The sequence below is a fragment of the Pelobates fuscus genome, chromosome 3, assembly GCF_036172605.1.
Source record: "Pelobates fuscus isolate aPelFus1 chromosome 3, aPelFus1.pri, whole genome shotgun sequence".
Classification (NCBI taxonomy): Eukaryota; Metazoa; Chordata; class Amphibia; order Anura; family Pelobatidae; genus Pelobates; species Pelobates fuscus.
Window position 1 is genome coordinate 33,758,832 of NC_086319.1, and position 22,638 is coordinate 33,781,469.

At 40.5% G+C, this 22,638-nt stretch overlaps 1 protein-coding gene across 2 annotated transcripts in view; it reads right to left on the bottom strand.

Moving 5' to 3' along the window:
* ZNF277 (zinc finger protein 277) overlaps positions 1-22,638 on the bottom strand; it is a 65,139-nt gene that overhangs the window by 28,919 nt on the left and 13,582 nt on the right. For both annotated transcript variants that reach the window (XM_063446885.1, XM_063446884.1), the window contains exons 2-3: positions 10,372-10,576; positions 8,784-8,872 (exon numbers count right to left, since the gene is read on the bottom strand). In XM_063446885.1, the coding sequence (XP_063302955.1) occupies positions 8,784-8,872; positions 10,372-10,576 (294 nt within the window). The remainder of the gene's footprint in view (positions 1-8,783; positions 8,873-10,371; positions 10,577-22,638) is intronic.

A 22,638-nucleotide genomic window follows, 5' to 3' on the forward strand; every position in this document is an offset into this window, starting at 1 on the left:
CATGTGTGCACAGCACTGAAGGCATGCGCATAAAATTTGCTAACAAGCTATATTCAACGCATAGAGATCAGGAGCGACACAGTGCTGGGACCTGTGTAACGCTCATGGTGTCCATGAAATCGCTTAAAACACCAAGAAAACCCATGATGAGAGACTTGTACCTGGAAAAGGAGAAAAGCTATCCCAAATATGTAGTAAAAGAATAATTTATTAAATATCAGTGTAAATGTATAAGCGTTTCTTCAATACAGAAATCAGAGCAAAACCATAGGCTGACCACTATCCAACTGTGTATGCCAGCGATTCCTATGGGACCCAACATTGCGTCCATGTGTTCTTTTAGTGCATCTCCAGGGGTTGGAATATAGACTCCAGGTAACTGTCAAAACAGGCTACTTATTGTGGCATCACGTTTTTTCAGACCAATATAACAAAGGGGAGAATCTAGTAAAAGAGCTGTTTGGCCCCCGTCTTATTTGTCTGTTTGTTTTTAGAACTTTATGTTTAAAGGGACACTATAGTCACCTGAATAACTTTAGCTTAATGAAGCAGCTTTGGTGTATAGAACATGCCCCTGCAGCCTCACTGCTCAATTCTCTGCCATTTAGGAGTTAAATCTCTTTGTTTATGAACCCTAGTCACACCTTCCTGCATGTGACTTGCACAGCCTTCCATAAACTCTTCCTGTAAAGAGAGCCTTATTTAGGCTTTCTTTATTGCAAGTTCTGTTTAATTAAGATTTTCTCATCCCCTGCTATGTTAATAGCTTGCTAGACCCTGCAAGAGTCTCCTGTATGTGATTAAAGTTCAATTTAGAGATTGAGATACAATTATTTAAGGTAAATTACATCTGTTTGAAAGTGAAACCAGTTTTTTTTTTCATGCAGGCTCTGTCAATCTTAGCCAGGGAAGGTGTGGCTAGGGCTGCATAAACAGAAACAAAGTGATTTAACTCCTAAATGACAGTGAATTGAGCAGTGAAATTGCAGGGGAATGATCTATACACTAAAACTGCTTTATTAAGCTAAAGTAATTTAGGTGACTATAGTGTTCCTTTAAATTTCAGATGAGGGCTCCAAGTTAATTTTACAATCGAAGAAAGCAATGGTAATAAGTAGTACATAATTTGGGCTTTGTTAAGAACCACTGGTATCTCCCTCTCCCCCAATTTGCAAACACATTCAATAATAGATACTTAAATTACAGGGTGAGCCTTGTGGTCTCCTATTGCTGTCCTAAGGTAAATAGTCATATCATTTTTTAACGGTTCTCCTGATGCCTCGACCCAATCTCTATTTCAGAAATATTTCCTTCCGCAACAGATATATCAAGAATAGTTACCCTTCACACAAGATATTTCTAATTTCGTCCCTGTATCAGTTGAAGCGCTTGTTCAATTAATGTCTTCTAAAAACCAGACAGAATTGATGCCACTAAAGTGGAAGTAGGAACTTCTGTATTAGTGGTTTAAGAAATGGAGGTTGGACTGGAGCTGTACAGCTAACTGTGAAACGGTTAAAAAATTTTGGTTACTTACTGTGGGATGGCTGCAGTGGACTCCTGCCACCATAACCACTACAGCAGGTTATGGTGTGTGGACTGCTCATTTAATACTATTCTTATTTACTTACTTACTGCCTGAGAAAATCATCTGATTTTTTTTTATTTTTTTTATTTTGGAAAATAGAGATAGTACTGCTGTAATGGGAAAATTATTAACAGTTAAAGGAACACTCCACTAAATATATATATAGCCTATCGTGATGGCAAGTCGGACAAGCCAGTGGCCCGACATTTCCTAGAATCTCAACATCATTTGACCTCATTAAGATGTGTAGCAATTGAACATATTCCTTCTCTTACACAGGGGGAAGGGGGATAGAGCCAAACTCCTGTTACAACGGGAAGCTTATTGGATATGGCAATTGGAAACCATGTCCCCGAAGGGTTTGAATGAAAAGTGCTCATTTTCAGCATTCCTATAGTTACACCATGCCCTTCATATCAGATGGTCAACAGGTTTAGTAATAATCATATCATCGTCCTTTCTTTTCCTACATACCTATATGACCCCATACTTAAGATAAATATGGTTAGCAGAATTTTAATATTAGAGGCCCTTCCTTATATATAGTTTATTTTTTTCGTATTCTTTAGACCAATTTTCTTAGTTTTAAAATCATTTTCTTGAAGGACTAATTATATTTGTACTTACTTTACTTCAGGGGAACTAGGAGTGTCTTCTTACTTATATAGCCTATACTGTACTTAATATGACTCACATATAGTGACAGATCTGTATATCAATATTTTATGACATCTGTCTACATTATTACATATTTTTTTCACTTACTCACTTTATATTTTTGATTTTGAGACACACATTTTGCACCAATAGAAGAGATTTGTTCAATTCATTATATATATATATATATATATATATATATATATATATATATATATTTACATTTATGTAATTATTGCCTCTAGGTATATTTGTATTCATATGCCTATATTCTTTATCAATATTCCTGCTGTATAGCAGTAGTTGATGGCTCTGATTTAGCCATCATGATAATATTTCACTGAACAGTATTAATTTTTTATCTCTACTTATCATATCTTTTTTATTATTTTTCACATTTTATATGTCATATTCACTATGTAAATATTGTCTTGCTCTTTATATCTTCAGATATCTATTCACTATCTTTGGCGTGATCTTTCTACCTAATGCTTATTTATTTGGAGTATACCTCTTGGTAACTGCAGACTTTATTCTTATATAGAGTCCTCTCTGTTTTATTTAAAGGGACTCTATAGTCAACATATAAAAGCAAGAAAGACAGGTCCCCCAGCCTTCCTTCTTGCTTTTATATGTACTTTCTGCCAAAAAAAATATTTGAGTTTTTTTTATATTTAAAACTTACCTCCGTTCCAGCGCCGAGCTCCCAGCCATGCCGCGCCCCCTTTTTCGTCAAAACGACGAAATCGCGGGGCCCAATAGGACGCTTCTCTGAGAGAAGCATCATCGCGCTGTGGTGCGCATGCGCGGCTTCGCGCTGCACCAATCGCGTTCTTCATAGAGTGGCATTGAATGCCGCCCTATGAAGACGCTCAGCGCCTCTACCGCGCATGTGCGCGGAATGCGCGTTCGCAGGCTGAGCTGTCTGACTGACAGCTCAGCTCGCTGTCTATGCCTGCCCCCTCCTACATCCTGTTAGATCGGTGTTCAGATCAGATTCTGAACACCGGCAAGGCAAAGGCAGCAGCAGCCACTACACTGCAGAAAACCATTTAAAAAAAACTTAATTTAATAGATATATATCCCCTAACATTAAATCTAATACTATTTACTGTGTATACACACTAATATATATTGCACACGTTTAAAAAAAAAAAAAAAACAGTATATGAAGTGTGTGTGCAATATATATATATATATATATATATATATATATATATATATAGTGTGTATACACAGTAAATACACTTTATGTGCATTGTATTTATATATATTGCACACACACTTCATATACTGTTTTTTTACACGTTTGCAATATATATATATATGAGCGGCGGGTGGGGGCCCTAAAATTAACAATAAGGGGGGGACCTATTGTCCCCTCCCCCCAGCCCCCACCCCTGAGCGGTGGGTGGGGGCCCTAAAAATACCAATAGGGGGGGACCTACTGTCCTCCCCCGGCCCCCTCCCCTGAGCGTTGGGTGGGGGCCCTAAAAATAACAATAAGGAGGGGACCTATTGTCCCCCCCCGGCCCCCACCCCTGAGTGGTGGGTGGGGGCCCTAAAATTAACAATAAGGGGGGGGACCTATTTCCCCCCCCGGCCCCCACCCCTGAGCGGTGGGTGGGGGCCCTAAAAATAACAATAGGGGGGGACCTACTGCCCCCCTCCCCCCGGCCCCCGCCCCTGAGCGGTGGGTGAGGGCCCTAAAAATAACAATAAGGGGGGGAGCTATTGTTCCCCCCGGCCCCCACCCCTGAGCGGTGGGTGGGGGCCCTAAATACAAAGGGGGGGGGGGACCCTAGTCACCCCCCCTTCCAAAAAAAAAAAAAATTCTCCCAACCTACCCCCCTCTCCCTAAAAATAATGAGGGGGGGGACCTTTAACTAAAAACCTGAAAAAAAATAAATAAGATAAAAACAACTTACCATTCGTTGTTTTCTTTCTTCCAAAATCTTCTTTCTTCAGCCCCCAAAAAGGCCAAATAAAAAACCATAATAACCGACGAAATTAAAAAAAAAAAAAATCCATGTTCACCCATGGAGGGCTCCGGGCAGACTGAGCACTGCAGGGCGGGGGAAGGCTTATAAAGCCTTGCCACGCCCTGCAATTAGGCTAAGAACACTCTGATTGGCTGGTTTAAGCCAATCAGAGTGCTCTGTCATTTTACACAGCGTGGGAAAATTCCAAAGAAGTTCAATTTTCCCACGCTGTGTAAAATGACACAGAGCACTGTGATTGGATGGATTTCAAGCCATCCAATCACAGTGCTCTGTGTCATTTTACACAGCGTGGGAAAGTTCTTTGGAATTTTCCCACGCTGTGTAAAATGACAACGAGCACTCTGATTGTCTTAAACCAGCCAATCAGAGTGTTCTTAGCCTAATTGCAGGGCGTGGCAAGGCTTTATAAGCCTTCCCCGCCCTGCAGAGCTCAGTCTGCGCGGAGCCCTCCATGGGTGAACATGGATTTTTTTTTTTGCGTTTTTTTTTTTTTTTTATTGCGTCGGTTATTATGGTAAGTTGTTTTTATCTCTTTTTTTTTTATTTTACAGGTTTTTAGTTAAAGGTCCCCACCTCAGTATTTTTACGGGTGAGGGGGGTAGGTAGGGAGATTTTTTTTGGGGGGGGGTGACTAGGGCCCCCTCCCCCCTTTGTATTTAGGGCCCCCACCCACCGCTCAGGGGTGGGGGCCGGCGGGGAAAGTAGGTCCCATCCTTATTGTTAATTTTAGGGCCCCCACCCGCCGCCCAGGGGTGGGGGCCGGGGGGGGGGACAGTAGGTCCCCCCCTTATTTTTAATTTTAGGGCCCCCACCCGCCGCCCAGGGGTGGGGTCCGGGGGGGGAAAGGAGAGTAGGTCTCCTCCCCCCCCCCTTCAACCACTATTGTGGCCAGAAAGAGTCCCTGTGGGTCCTCCTCTTCGGTCTTCAGCTGTCAGCTCAAGCCACTCCCACAGCAGAGCTGACAGCCTCAGCACACAAAGCGCGTTCACAGTGCTTTGTGTGCTGATAGCCCGTCTGAAGTATTCACCCATGCGTGAATACGTCAGACGTGAACGAGGCCTTTTTAGGGCCTCTGAACTCGGAAGTCCCTCTGGTGGCCGTCTGATTGACTGCAACAAGAGGTGTTCCAAGCTTCCAATGTAAACACTGCATTTTCTCAGAAAATACAGTGCTTACAAGAAAAAGGCTGCAGGGAGCTGTAGCACTCACCTGAACAACCTCATTAAGCTGAAGTTGTTCAGGTGACTATAGTGTCCCTTTAATGTTAAATCAACTCCTTTCCCTTTTAGCTTGTTTTTTCTTCCCTTTAGCCCCTGTTCACATGCCGGTTGCTACGGCGACGCCCTGTTGTTGATTGTTTTGCACTTTGCAAACAGGCTTATTTTGGTCCATATGAGACACCGTAATTTGGTGATTCAACCAATGGGACGTAAGCGTCCCTGGTTGCCCCAGTAACGTAGTTGTCAAGCCAATGAAATTAGCCTCAGATGATTAACTGACCAGGAAGTACCTTTGAAATTAATGGGCGGGCATAGTAAACTCGGTGGCTGAAGGCAATGAAAACCAGCTGATTGTATGTACCACATGATTACATGTCCTATATACCGTATATACTCGAGTATAAGCCGACCCGGATATAAGCCGAGGCCCCTAATTCTACCCCAAAAAACTGGGAAAACTTATTGACTCGAGTATAAGACTAGGGTGGGAAATGCAGCAGCTACTGGTAAATTTCTAAATAAAATTAGATCCTAAGAAAAATATATTAATTGAATATTTATTTACAGTGTGTGTATAATGAATGCAGTGTGTGTGTGTGTATGTGTGCAGTGTGTGTATGTGTGTGTGTATGAGTGCAGTGTGTGTGTGTATGAGTGCAGTGTGTGTGTGTGTGTATGTGTGCAGTGTGTGTGTATGTGTATGTGTATGAGTGCAGTGTGTGTGTGTGTGTGTGTGTGTGTGTGTGTGTGTTGCAGTGGTGGGGGGGGCAATTTTATTATTTGATTTTTTTTATTTATGATTATTTTTTTTTATTTTTTTTATATTTTTTTTCATTATTATTTCTTATTATTATATTTTATTTAATTATTATTATTTTTTTTATTTTTTTTCTCCCCCCCTCCCTGCTTGATACATGGCAGGAAGGGGGGCTCTCCTTCCCTGGTGGTCCAGCATTGGCAGTTCAGTGGGGGGGCTGTGGGGGCTGCAGAGAGCGTTACTTACCTCTCCTGCAGCTCCTGTCAGCTCTCTCCTCCTCCGCGCCGTCCGGTCAGCTCTTCTGTCAGCTCCCACTGTAAGTCTCGCGAGAGCCGTGGCTCTCGCGAGATTTACACTGGGAGCAGACCGAGGTGCTGAACGGACGGCGCGGAGGAGGAGAGAGCTGACAGGAGCTGCAGGAACGGTAAGTATGATCTCTGTAGCCCCCACAGCCCCCAGTCTGTATTATGGCAATGCAAATTGCCATAATACAGACTATTGACTCGAGTATAAGCCGAGTTGGGGTTTTTCAGCACAAAAAATGTGCTGAAAAACTCAGCTTATACTCGAGTATATACGGTAAGTCTTTTCAGTTTTATGAATGTTTGCGTCCTGATGAAAGCTCCCCAGTGGAGCTGAAACGTCGAATTTTTCTTCCGCAATAAATGGAGAAGTTATCTTCTGGAAAACCTCGAGTGCCGGTATTTTCACTTTGTATATATTTAGTAGATATATCCCTCCAAAGAAAACACATTTCTTTTTTTCTGCATGTTTTTTTTCAGCGTGTACATGAAAAAGCAGCATGTAAAAGCTGCAGCCCTGTTGTCTGCAGTTTTTGCTAAGCCCTTCCCTTTTTCCCAGAATACACCAATCAAAGGCTTCTCACTGAGAAGCCTATGTCCCGGAGCAGCTAATTCACGCTCACACAATCGTGGCTTTCCATAGCTTCTCAAGGAGGTGTACTGTACCACACCTGCTGCTTTCTATAGCTCTTTGGAGCCAATGAAAATAAATAAAAAATCTCCCTAGCTTTCAGACAGCTGGTGAGTCGTTTCAGCAACATTTCACAAAAGTGCTGATTTCTATTGGGCGAAAAAAAAAAAAGTCAGTATTTTTTTAAACGGTTACAAATATGACAGATTCCAGACACCAAGTGTCTGGAGTATTCCTTTAACAATAACCATAAGAAATTTTAACCAGGAAGAATATATTTAGGCTGCACTACTTTTTAAGTACCACCTGGGGTCTAAATGTTATTTGCACAAGCAAACCAATATTAATTTTAAAGTAGGTCACAAACTGTATAATAGAATGGACTGTAAGAGGACACGGGAGATGGAAGAATTACAGGCAGCTAGGCGATCTTTCAAAGACACCCAGTGGATACATTCCTGCCGCTGAGAGATGTGATAATATAATAACCAATCTGTCTGAACAGTCTTCTCCCAGAATTAAAGGAATTCACATGCAATATGAATATTTTGGCAGGAAAAGTCAATTTATAGAGATAATTTTTATGCAAGGTTGCATACCATACCCCCACCCCCACCATTCCTCTTAAAGGGACACTATAGGCACCCAGACCATTTCATCTCATTAGTGTTCCTTTAACCATGCAATGTAAAAAATTGCAGTTTTAGAGAAAAAGCAATGTTTACCTTGCAGGGTTAATGACTGCCTGTAGAGGCCATCTCTAAAACAGTGCACTTCCTGCAGTTTCAAGGAGTTTGACTTTGTGACATGACGCTTTGCATGAGAACGTCAAGCAAAACTCCATACCTAAGTATTGATTGAGTCCATGCTTTCCTACGAGGAAATCCCAAATGCGTGTGTGGCAGACATCAGTAGAGGAGGAGCGCAACCCAGCGCCGAAGAACATCGGTGCTGGAATCAGGTAAGTGAAAGAAAGTAGTGTTGTTTTTTTTAACCATTTCATGGATGGTGGGGGCGCAGGAGTAGAGCAACACAATAGTGTTAGGAATACAAAGATATATTTCTAACACTAAAGAGTTCCTTTAATTTTGCTTTGGTTTTGGAAACTTCCATTGAAAGTGATGTGTTGCCTAGGCCCTACCTCATGTTACTTGGTCTAACCTCACCTGTCTATCTTTCATTAACCCACTTCAAAAGCAAAATTATTTTGCAGTATAAAACCTAATCCACAATGTCTCACTCACCCTCGTTTATGACAAACAGCCTGTAGATGATATAATAAATGTGAAAGTGGCTGAAAATGTACACTCATGCCCTGCAAACAGTAAAGGAAGTTTCAATGGGTCATACCATCCCTACAGTCAGGGGGAGGGTGGAAGTGACTGTAGTATACCAGATTGAAGATAATTTTTTAAAGGATAAACGATTAAGCGAAAAATAAAAATTTAGTACAATTTTTATACTTGTCCACAAAGCAATATTTACACAAAATTGCTGTGTTCTAATATATTTATATGCTAGCTATGCATCCCTTCTGTCACATAAATGTTTTGCTAATATTTTTTCAATAAAATAAAATAAAAATAAATAAAAAAAGATCAGTAGTTAAGTGTTCAAGCGCTTACCTAATGAAGCTTCAGAATTGGTCCTGATCACAGAACAGAAGTCAGTAATTGGCTGCTCTGAAAATCTTTTCTTCCAATAAAAACAGTACCTGGAAAACCAAATGCATGCACATTTATTAAAGCAGTTCTGTCACCAAAAACTTACGGTATCTAATCTGCTGCGATATAGATATCAGTGTCTGAATTTCTTTTTATTTTGTTCCTGAATGCTCTATTTTTTATATTATATATAAAGAAAACTAGGGACTACATTTCTTTATGCATATCAATCAAGTTGACAATGAGCAGAGCCTAAGCATGGTTCTTTTTCAGATGCCAATCAAACCCACAAGAAAAGGAAAACCAAAAGTAAAGAAAAATTAAAAGACACTTATCTCTGATTGTAACAAAGCGTACTTATTGCCAGTTTTAGGGGTTTTACAGGTCACAACCCCAGAAAAGAAAAAATACGGTACCAAATAACTACACTGCCGGAATAGCCATAAGAAAAGAAATACTATGTGTAAATATATAAAACTATATATATATTTGTATACACACACAAGTGTGAATAAGTGTGGAAAAATAATGCCATTGAATGGCTCTGGAGACATCATTATAAACAACAAGACCAAAGTATTACCTTAATAAATGCTTCACCATTATGTACCTTCAACCGCTTAAGGACACATGACATGTGTGACATGTCATGATTCCCTTTTATTCCAGAAGGTTGGTCCTTAAGGGGATAAAACTCCATGATATTTTTAGATTAGGGTTAGTGTAAGTTGTAAGACAGTGTAGGGGTTAGTGAAAGGGTAGTATAAGTCATAGAGTTAGTTTTGTGTAGAGTTGTGGCTTGGCGCAGTTTAGTGGTTAAGGGTTTACGATACTGTAAATTAGTGTGAGTAGAAACACACTCAGAACCTTTAACATCACAACTGTCTGAGAGGCTGGGAGAAATCCTTACCAGAGATGGTGTAGCCAGCAGTTTTCTTAAACAGCCTTTAAGAAGTATCTGCCACCACAGTATACTGATACAGCCCACGCCAACACAATTCATTTAGCCCTGCTGTAGGCAAATGTCAGGGCTGCTGGGAAAAAGCTTCTCCACAGCCCCTTAGTGTGTCACTTTGTACGCTTCCTCTAATAATGTCTTATTCCCCCCAGCCCCTACGTGTGTCTCTTTTTTACTTTCTACAGTCACTCCAAGTCTCTCTCTCCTCACGCTGCTTTGTGGTCTCATTCCGTACTCTCAGCGAGCAGCTTCCTGTCACACTGGGTAGAGGACACAGAAGATCCTCCACCGTGGTCCGTGCGGACATGCTACAAGTAGCAACTGTCTGTGGGCCACTCTCCAGCCGGTCACCTGGATATTGCAACCCCCAGGCCGGTAAGCCCAAAGGCACATGTGCCGCCTTAGGATGGACAGGGACAATGCTTAAATTAGATGCTTCAATGAGATGAAGTAGTCTGAGTGCCTATAGTGTCCCCTTAAGAAGCAATGACACATTTGGGTCAGGATTTGCCTAAACACTGTGTTTACATTGTCAAGTAACTCAAAAACATCTGAACTAAGATTTATTTATTTTTTACATTTTGAAATTACCTCTTGAAATTTGCGATCAGTTTAACATCGGCTATGACGAGCTGGTGCTGCATAATCAGGTGTTTCAAAAGATCATTCTGCTGATCCGTCTGGTAAGATTGTTCACAGAACAAGCACGGCATCACCTGAACAGCATTTCCTGCTGAAGTTACGGCACTTGGACTTTCTGGCAATGACAAGGGCTCCAAAATACAATCCTTACGGTCTGAAAAACAATTCAAATAGCACATTTATTTAAAGTGTACTGTCATCGCCCCATCCCAAATGAGTGTTTCATACATATAAACATTTTATAAAATATTCACATTTCAATGACATTCCAACACATTCAAAATATACTATGAAAAATGTTGTACTAACTTGTCCTAGTATTTTCCTACGCTTGACAAAAGAAGGAGCTCCCTTTTGTCAAGCCTTGTCAAGTTAAAGGCTCTGTCTATGAAGAATCCTGCACCCTCCTCCATAGACCGCAGTGCATCAATAAAAAAAAATAAAAAAAGAAAAGCTGGAATAATGATGGTACTTCCCACAGAGCAGGATCCAGGTGTACTCTAAGATGTGGACACAGTGGCTGGTTTCGGATTTTAGAGCAGACTTTCTATGAATGCTCTTATGATGCTTACATATGGATTTCCTAATGGCTAGGATTCTCGTTCCTATGGGTATACTTATTCCACATAAACTTGGGCATACCCGTAACCCTCTGTCTCTCCCTACCCCCTTGGTTTCCGGGTTGCCGCACTGCTACTATTATTTCCTTTTTTTGTATGATCATTCTAAAAAATCTAGGCTGCTAGAACACTTACTATGGTATACCTTCCATGCTTACGTATCACCAGATTGCACTAAATGTGACTGCCTTCGATACGCTCTACTCATACATCCAGTAAGCCTAGGGTATTAAGTGACCCTTAATCAGTGATGATTTGGTTGCACTATTTTATTTTTTCTTATACTGTGTTATGTTCCTGTTCACCAAGTACAATTATATCACTTTGTAACAGCACTACGCAAATATACCACTTGGCTTCTATTTATTTGTATTGTGTAAAGCTTGTGAACAATTATTTCAACTCTTGTAAAACCTCAATAGTGTTTTAGTGTTGAATTAATTGCAGGGTGGGTTTATGTCATGCAGTATCAAACATGGTGTAGGATCCATTATGGAAAAGGGACACTGCAAGCACCATAACCACAGCCTGTAGGAGTGCATTGGTGCATCGGTAAGATGTCAGTCCATTTTAGCATTAACATCTAAACCTGGCTAAAAGGTTTGCACCTGACATTTTCAGCCCTAATGTATCCAGGCATGGGGGTGATCTTATTTCAGCGACAGGTTTTGCAAATCGCTGCAGTTATAACATACTACGCAGGGACTCACTGATTGGGAATGGTTATGATATTTGGAATCATTTTGAGTTCTCTGCAAATATTTTTCTAAATAAGACTGGGCATGTGTAACTCTTACCTTAACAATAAAAAAAAATAAAAAAATCTTGGTAACAGATTGTTTCTACATAACAAATGTTTGTGTCATGATGGATTCCACTTAAATAGATCCATCATGCATGCTGTCGCATTTGATTTCTTGCATGGCTGAGCTGAAATGCAACCGGTTCTAAAAACCGTAAGAGAAGAATTGCTAGAAATATTTCAAAAACCCATATTTGTTCTAGAAATCTGTTCCTGCTCCTGTCCAGCTGTACTATGCCATGTGGAGCAGGGATTGCAAACATGTTTGTTTCTGCAATTAATTAGACGGTAGGAATTATATCCCTGCTTGGAAAGCAGACTCCTGACTTCAAAGTGCTCTGCATGAGGCTCCTCCGCAGGCCATCTTTTCAGTGTGGAGCTAATTGGATGACAGTCACCGAAAGTCAGGAAAGGTCAGATGACAAACTGAATGTGCCATAAGGTATACAATATATAGCATTTCACTAAGCTAGGGGGAAAAAAACAAAAGCCATCAAATAGTGCGATGACTTGAGTCCCCAAATTGTGTCCCAATACTATTTCAATAGGTCTCCAATGGTTCAAACAGGCAAGTTATATAAAATAAGGCCCTGGGCAACTGCCCACAATAAATTGGTTCCAGTGGCAGCATGGCCTTTGGAGACCCCTTTGACATTAGGAATAGTATACTTTTCAGAAAAAGAATGGTCACTGTTTAAAAAGGAATATGTTGCACTTAAGTGTGGCACAGGATTATTCGCTAAAGTTTAAAATTCACATAATGTAACATTTTAGGCTCTACATAGAAACATGGTGACTTAAAAAAAATCTCTCTAATTTGGCCTATAATTTCAAATTAACTTTGAAATCACACTCTAGTGAATAAGCCTGAGTTGTCTGGAAATGTAAACACAGTAACTGGCATTGCAAGATATATATCTGAATACGTGATTGGTACTACACAAATAATCATCAGAAAGAACACTTTCGGGAGCGTGACTCCTGTCAGATACAATATATCTCTTTAAATTACTAACCCAACTTTACATTTATTTTGTATTAGGTTAGAAAGTTAGGTTAAAGCTTTTTACATTAAAGTAACATTATAGGGTCAGGAACACAAATGTATTCCTGACCCTATTGAGTTAAAACCAAAATCTAGCCCCCAAGACACCCCCTAAATATAGTAAAATATTACTTTTGTTCAAGTCTGCAGCTGTGGTTCTGCCTGCTTGGCTGACATTATCTGAAGAGTTGTTCTGAGCCAATCACAATGCTTCCCCATGGGATTGGCTGATACTGTCAAGGAGGCAGATCAGGGGCAGAGACAGCACAAGTCAAACATAGCCTTGGCCAATCAGCATCTCCTGATAGAGATGAATTTAATCAATTGATCTCTATGAGGAAAGTTCAGTGTCTGCATGCAGACTTCCGGCTTCACTGGACACTGCTGTTAGGGGGTATGGATTTAATTGAAAGATGAAAGCATAAATTAGAGAGATATTAGCATAGGGTATGTGTTTTCTTATAGCTGCATCCTTTGAGATTCCCTCGAACACCATCTTCATCAGATACATGACGATTGGGAGGTATGATTGTTTGAGTGTTTTTGGTCGATAAGAGTCTGTAATTAGGCCCATCATAATTGTCAGTACCAGGCCTACTGGCTCTTAATTTGGTCCTGTTTACCCGTGCTAGTGACCGAGGTAAAATGTAGAAATATGCTTGCGTACACAGAAGATTTCAGGATAACTGGTCCACTTTGACGTTTGCCCATTCATATTTCCACCAGACTCACTTTGAACCACATGTGTTTTTAAAACCAGTATACAATCACAGATCAGAAAGATACACAGTATCTCACCATCCACAAGATACGCCGATGACAAGCCTCCTTCAGGGAGCTATGCATTCAATACATTGTGCTGGTGAAAAATTGTGCAAGTTACATATTAGCGTAAAGATGGCATCTACTTTGTCAAAGACAATCCAAGCAATCTGATGTGGCAACTCAACAAGGTTGATGCCCGGCCACAAATAATATATACAGCACATGCAGAACACACACTGCTCTGGACATCTTCGTAGCAGAAGTGTACAGCTCTAGTTTTTTAACGTTAAATAGTGACATTGTGTTCGCTATTATTTGATGCTACAATCTTTGATCTTTCCTTTGAGACAAAAAAAAGCAATGCAAAAGCAGTTTTCTCTAGAATGAATGGCAATACTCAATCTATATTAAAACACATTCGATAAGATAGAAATAGCTTACGTTATACTTCACAGGAGATGCTTTTACTGGGCTATAGTAACAGGTAGCATCTAATAGTCTTCATTAGCTATATATAACACGTTTTCACTGCGTGGGAGCAATAGTTGATGATTTATCATTAGAGCAAAGATGTGTTGCTATGGGGAGCTAAAGAACTGTCAACAGGCAAACCACAGAAAAATGCGAGAAACTTCAATAAACAATTAGGACTGACAGTTTTTAGCATTCTGAAAATGCTCCATGCCTCTATGCAACCACAAGGCCTTACAAGCCATTAACGTTTGCCAATGAATTCAACTGAACTGCAAGTAAATGCATAGTTTAAAGGTTCTGATAATCCTCACAGACCATCATAAAAACTACAAAGAACGACAACAGAGGTGGCTACATGCTAGGAAAAGTGTAATGTCCTGCAGTTCATTTTTGCATAAGCAGACTCCAATAGAAGGGGATTTTCATCTGTCCCAGTGTCTCTGCACATAGTTGTTTAGAACTGCAGAGATTTACAAAAAATGCTGCAATTATTATAAGACTGACTCTTCACTGGTGGCAGGGATTTTTATTTCCATTTTTGCGGTCCAAATTGTGAGTATGGCACACATACCCAATGCAAGTACCTATCACCCCTGTCTGGTCCACAAAGGGACCCCAAGCTGTGGATGTGTACACACTGGAGAATGCACCATGAATAAACTGTGTAAACCAAGCATGTCAAACTCAAAGTCTAGCACGGCCCAAATAAACAAGGTTTAAGTTTATGTGGGCAGCAAAAAACTAAGAAATAAAAAATTTAATTTTCATAGAAACTTATTTTGAAAAGTACAGTATATATATATATATATATATATATATATATATATATATATATAAAAACAGCATCCCCTTCTAGTAAACCACAGCTCCCCCTCTACACTGAATCCCAGTCCCCCCCTTCTAGCCAACAAGCAGACTCCACTCACATTGCCACTGCCAGTATGTGACTCCGGAGTTCGGCCTCTGGTATACCCCAAATGGAGCCGTCCACAGCCTGTGCCAAAGCGGATCCTCCCGCTACTTCTTGAAACCCTGTGAAGGTGAAGCACGTTGAAAATCACATTGGAATGTGATGTGGCATTGCGTGCCTCCGTGCACCTCCAGGTCTTCCACTGTCCACCGCGGCCATCGCAACACTGACTGACACACACACACACTCACTGACAGACAGACAGACAGACACACATCCACACATTCTTGCACATACTCACATCATTGTATTTATCCATTGGGTCCAGTGGGGATCTTCTATCTAGAAATCTCGTTCCTGCTCCTCTCTGCTCCCTCACATGCGCAGTTTGCAGTTTAGTGCTGCCAGGTGCCGGTATATGACGTCATATTCCAGCACCCGTCATCACTACAGATGGCGCATGCAGAGGAGCAGTGAGGAGCAGTGAGGAGCAGGAAGACTGAACTCCCTCGCTGCCGCCAGGGACCTCTCCTCTCCGGCCGGGTTAATTTTAGCAGAATAGGCACCTACAATGTGTAGAAAGCAGGTGCCTACTCTGCTTTAACACTAAACATGTACTCGCAGCTCGCTGGGCCGCAAAGATACCATCGTGGGGCGCGAGTTTGACATGCCTGGTGCAGCTTATTCCGCTGCTCTTTCAATCAAATTTGATTAGTTCTGTTTCTGCCTAAAATTAGAGACTGCGCAAAGGTGATCCATGCATTATTACCGGTTTACTACAGTAAATAATTGCACGGATGGCGTCACCAGATCATCTTTTACAGAGTTTGAAAATATGATCTGCCAGTTTGGGTAACAATCTCATCCACATATACTGAATACCACTGCATAATAGTCGCCACCCTGGTTTTTTAGTCGAAAAATTGGTTCAAATCCAATTCATCATGTTATAGTCGCATAAATGACCATTGCTGTTTTTGTTAAAAACTGATGGCAAACATCCTACTGATCTCATACTTAAGATCATTATTACCCATCAGTTTATTGTATTCTCGTGCATTTTATTTACGCAAGGCATTAGGAATGTGTATGGTCTTAGTTAAAACGACAGGAGGACAGGGATCAGCATCACAATTGGAAAACAGGGATCAGGATCGGAGTTCTTGTAATAAACTCTGATCATGTAATATGCATGTTCTCAGCAACTATAATATTATCAGCAACTATTAAAAAGCTGTTAAAAAATACAAATAAAGGTTCACATAATGGTTGCACACCGCATTATGGTCGCACCCCCGTTTTTGAGAAAGGAATTAGGCATAAAATCAGCGACTGTTATGCGTTAAAATATGGTAATTTAAAGTGATTAAAAAAACTGCATAAGTGTTAAAGAGGCAGTGAAAGACACGATGCTGATTTGCATAAATATTTGTAATTGGTTTTCAGAAAAAAAACAAAAAAACAAACGTTATTTAGGTTAAGCGAGCACCGTTTACTATTATTCAACACAGAGCTACTTATACCTAGTGAGAATAAAGCTGCCCATATTCTTCTAGTTTCAGGGATTGTTTTCAAACACTGCATGCCATAGACAAACCACCTTCTGCACATAGCTAGGTCCTCTTGGTGTGATTATTTAAAAAAAAGTGCTAATAGTATATGGAGATTCCTAAAAACCTTTATTTCCCACAGCGTACTAAACAATGTCTGACATGTAGATTGGAAGATATCCTTTCTGGAGGCGATATTACTAACAAAGCGACCATGTGTTATATATAGAATTTACAACAACTTGGCAAAGGATAAAACTTGTCAAGTATTTAAGAAACCACATAGAAAAATATGTACAAGGTGCAAAGTGGTACAAGGCGTCTTGATATGGAAAACCACTATGTGTTGCGGTTTGAACTATGATGGCAACATCTTGAAATGAGATAACTATTATCTTGTATTTGTATCTGAGGTGGCTCAAAATATAACCTTAACCCCTTAAGGACCAAACTTCTGGAATAAAAGGGAATCATGACATGTCACACATGTCATGTGTCCTTAAGGGGTTAAAGGGACACTATAGTCACCAGAACCACTACAGCTCAATGTAGTGGTTCTGGTATTTACAGCCTGTTCCTGCAGGGTAAACACGGTCTATTCAGGGAAAAGGCAGTGTTTACATTGCTGGCTAGTAACATCTCTAGTGGTAGTCACTAGATGGACACTAGAGGTGCTTCTTGGGTCAATAATACACTGTGTGCAGCACTGTTTCACGATTCGCATGGAGGCACTGAACATTCACCTTCAAGATGCACTGATTCAATGTATCTCTAGTAGATGCGGATTGGCACGGCACAGCGTTTTGCCACTCACTGCATGGTTTCCTATAGGAAAGCATTGAATTGGATTGATGATCTCAGCCATGGAGGCGGCCTTGAAAGGTCACTATAGTGTTTCCTTAAATGAAAAGCTGTAACACATTTTAATCTCACAACATTCTTTTAAGAACAGTCTCTAGAACTTAAAAGAACACTATAGGGTCAGGAACACAAACATGTATTCCTGACCCTATAGGGTTAAACCCCCCATTTAGGTGGCTTGTCCTCCCCTTAGAAAGGGTTAAAATGAGAGTTTACTCTCCACTGGACCACCAGGGATGGCACATGGCAGCAAGGATCCCCCCTCCCTACATAAGTTCAGAAGGGAGGGGAGATATTTACTAATATGCCCCCACCTCCACAATTACTCCAAACATACAGCACCTACACACATACAGCACACACACAGCACACACACACAGCACACTCACACATACAGTACACTATCCGCACCCTCACAAACACACACAGCACCTTTACAAACACACAACACCCTTACACACAGCACACTAACAGCACTCACACAAACAGCACCCTCACAGGACAAACACACACAAACAGCACCCTCACAAACACACACCAACACCCTCACCCACACATTACACTAACAGCACCCTCACACACACACATCACACTAACAGCACTTGCACACACACACAGCAGTGTATGTATGTGTGTGTGTGTGTATATATATATATATATATATATATATATATATATACACACACACACACACACACACACATATACATGTGGCGTATGTTTGTGCTTTAGGGTGCACACCCTGATGCAATAGGTTGCGCACGCCTATGACTACACTGTTTCTGTGGAACTAACTTTCCTTCTCCGTTAGACTTTCACCTAGTCTCCACTTCTTCTTAAAAAAAAAAATATTGAAAACTCACTTCTTCAGGAAAGCATATCAATTAAACTGTCAACAGCTTTCCCTCACCACACCCTGATTCCTCTCCTGCAAATGTCACATAACATTTTTTTTTAAACACTATGCCCTCAATGAATACTACTGTAGCAACCTACTTTTCTACCCTACATTTACCTTTTGTATCACTCTACCCCACTCCCTCTAACATGTAAGCTCACTGTGCAGAGCCTTCAACCCCATCTGGTTACAAATTCACATCTGTTAGTCCATCCATTGTACAGTGCTGCGTTATCTGTTGCAGCTTCATAAAGGATAATAATAATAATCAAAATCATAATAATGGTGCTTGAAGTGTTCTTTTAAGGCTTACCAGTTGCTTCTATCTTGTGATACATACACCACCAAATGATTTTTTTGTCGTTACTGCACCTTGACACTAACCTTCTAGATCTGCTAAACTCTGTCAAGTCGTTTAGTCTACCAACTAAAATGGTGTTTTACTCACAATTGTCTGCAGTGGTCTATAACCAAAAAGGTTATTTCTAATTGCAGAGCTCACTTTTGGCTTCTTGCTTCATAATGTACCACACTTGGTTTTTGCTACACCTAATATTATGCTTACGACTTGGACCTACATATTTTGAGATTTCGCTTTCATTATGGCCTGCTGAGAAACATTACTAAGCATTATGACCATTTCATTTTTCTGAAGTGGTTTTGGTACAAAGACCCCATCCATACAGCCTTTCAAAAATAATTTTCACTCTAAAAATAAAAGTTTTGTATGTGCCACCTCTCTGGGCTGTCAATCAGCAAGCGGGTATATACTCTTTCTTTGTGGCGTGTGTAATACTTGTGTCTAACATCACACTAACTCCAGACGCAGTGGCCAAGCAGCACAGTTTCACTCTATGGTTATGACACATTGTTTGGTAATGCTTTGCTTACAATAGAAAACTATTTGACTGGACAATGCCAAACACTATTAAAGGGACACTTCAGACACCATAACAACCACAATGAAGTTTTTCTAGTGTAAGGAGTTTGCAGGTGCCAGCTTACCTCAAGTGGTTAGACCCCCAAGTCTGTTAAACCCCCAAGTCTTCAATCTGGAACCCATCAACTTTGCCCCTGAACTTCTGCTCTAGTCAGCTTACGCCCTCAGACTATAAGTAGCCCCCCCATTCACAAAACTGAGTAAAAAAGGTACTTTTTCACTCTAGTTTGTGAATAGGAAGCTACTGGCAGGCTGAGGCCTCAGCTTATAAGTGGCGCATGGTCAGAAGTTTCCCGATTGAAGCCTCGGACTGGAATGGAAGTTAATAAATACATATTTTGTTTTGGAAAAATGTATTATATGCATAAAAAAAATAAAATGTATAATAATATTCATTTTCGGACATAGCGTTTCTGTTTAAAGGTACTGATTCTTCTGATGCTGATACAACAACAATGCTCGCTACGACTGATGCAGCTCTAAGAGCTGAAGAAAGAAGATGGTGGTATCTGCGAGAGAGAGAGATCTTCTTATTCTACCATATGATAAATATTAATGACAATTAATTACAGAAATATATTTTGTATCAAAGTTAGAATAACAACTACATTTTTTCAACAACATTTAAGTAGGCATCCTCTTTTCCAGCTAAGGTGTGCTATACCAGTTAACCACATCCTTTAACTACAAAGTTTTATATACATATCACACCTCCGCGAAGACCCCTTTTTAACAAACCAAACGGCAGTGTATTGAGGTTTGGCGCTATAACCGCAACAATTGCCCCACAACACATATTGTTCCAAGACCATCCTATTATCATCAATTATAAAGCACCAACAAGTTTTGCAGAGTTTGATATTTTAAAGTAAATGGTGTAATTACAAAACCTATTGTGGCAGATATACAGATTGACGTTAGATTTTAAAAGTCAACATTGCAACCTTACATTATCAGATACCGCATGGAAAACAGGCCACAAATATCCTAATATGATGGACTCACAGGTCCAGGCAGAAAACACACATTCTTAATAACTTGCCTCACATACTACAAGCCTTTTCCCATCATGATCAATCAACTCTAAACTGAGACAAAGAGTATCCAGGGTAGTATAAGAATGCTGTAATCAATAAAGTTGTAAAGTTAGAGCTCTACACACATATAGACTGCACAAACCATAACAGACAACTTCCTGGATCCAAATGGACTGAGGAAGCCTCCACAATCAGGTTGCATACAGTAGACCATGCACCCAGCTTACATCAAGGAAAATATTTATATTCTTTCTGGAGGCGATATTACTAACAAAGCAACCATGTGTTATATATAGAATTTACAACAACTTGGCAAAGGATAAAACTTGTCAAGTATTTAAGAAACCACATAGAAAAATATGTACAAGGTGCAAAGTGGTACAAGGCGTCTTGATATGGAAAACCACCATGTGTTGCGGTTTGAAATGACTGTATACTATGATGGCAACATCTTGAAATGAGATAACTATTATCTTGTATTTGTATCTGAGGTGGCTCAAAATATAACCTTAAAGGGACACTATAGTCACCAGAACCACTACAGCTCAATGTAGTGGTTCTGGTATTTACAGCCTGTTCCTGCAGGGTAAACACGGTCTATTCAGGGAAAAGGCAGTGTTTACATTGCTGGCTAGTAACATCTCTAGTGGTAGTCACTCAGATGGCCACAAGGGGTGCTTCTTGGGTCAATAATACACTGTGTGCAGCACTGTTTCACGATTCGCATGGAGGCACTGAACATTCACCTTCAAGATGCACTGATTCAATGTATCTCTAGTAGATGCGGATTGGCACGGCACAGCGTTTTGCCACTCACTGCATGGTTTCCTATAGGAAAGCATTGAATTGGATTGATGATCTCAGCCATGGAGGCGGCCTTGAAAGGTCACTATAGAGTTTCCTTAAATGAAAAGCTGTAACACATTCTAATCTCACAACATTCTTTTAAGAACAGTCTCTAGAACTTAAAAGAACACTATAGGGTCAGGAACACAAAGATGTATTCCTGACCCTATAGGGTTAAACCCCCCATTTAGGTGGCTTGTCCTCCCCATAGAAAGGGTTAAAATGTACCTTATTTCCAGTATGCAGGCACTGGTCCTACCCCATTCCGTTTCTTTGGCTGAGATCATCAGAATTGATGATCTCAGCCAATCTAATGCTTTCCCACAGGGAAAGCATTTGATTGGCAGAGATCATCAAGGTGGCTTGGTGGTGCCAAACGTCGGCCTGGCCAATCAGCATCTCCTCATAGAGATGCATTGATTCAATACATCTCTTTAAGGAAAGTTCATGAAGATGCTGAACGCTCCAGCAAGCACCTGGCAATGTTTATGAATATATATTGCATGCTCAAAAATCATTTTACTCACTTAAGACCACTTCATCCTAATGAAGTGGTCTGGGTGCACCGGTCCTGTCATTTTAACTATTCAATGTAAAAAAATGTAATTCTGTAGAAACGGCAATGTTTACATTGAAGGGTTAAATACACCTTTAGTCGTTGTTTTCCTGACCACCACTAGAGGTACTTCCGCCCCTGGAACAAACTCGGTTCTACAATCAGAGCCTGCTCATTGCAGCATTTGATTTGAGGAGTGCGGCATTAGGTCGCGCATGCGTATCTCATTCATGGACGAGATTGTGGAAGACGTCAGCAGGCATTCTGACATCTTTGAAAGCAGAGCAGGCAGCTGCAGTAGACAAGCATCGGGGCTGAAAATGAAGTGAGTTATAGGACGCTGCACATGGGCTGTCAGGTTGCAGCGTTACCACTATATAAGTGCAGTCACTGAGGATAGGCCTGTCCACACCAGTTTCAATTTCATATCTACAAATGTTGGGGGGCATGCAGTTTGTCATAAAATCATGATATGGTGCCCACAGATTCACAGCAATACAATATTATATTCCAATTAGCTAGACAGCAGATAAGGGGCAAGGCTGTAGGCACTGGGTGATCCTCGTTTTTTGTCAAACTGCTCCAAAATAATATTCCACAATCCAGGGAGGTTAACACAGGCTGACTATTTACAATGTAATCACTACAGGTTACAGTGCATAGTGTTCATTTAAATAGAGGGATAAGGCTTTCCCACATGCCAATACAGCTTTATTATTATGAGTGCATTGACACTTCACACAAGAAATACACAACAACATTCAATGTCACACATGCGGTTACACAGAAGCACAAACACTGTTGCATTTGTGCACACATACAATGATAAGACACACAAATAAGACCCCAATAAACCCTGCATTAAACATACAGACATCCCACAATAAATTCAGACATCATACAAGATAAAAA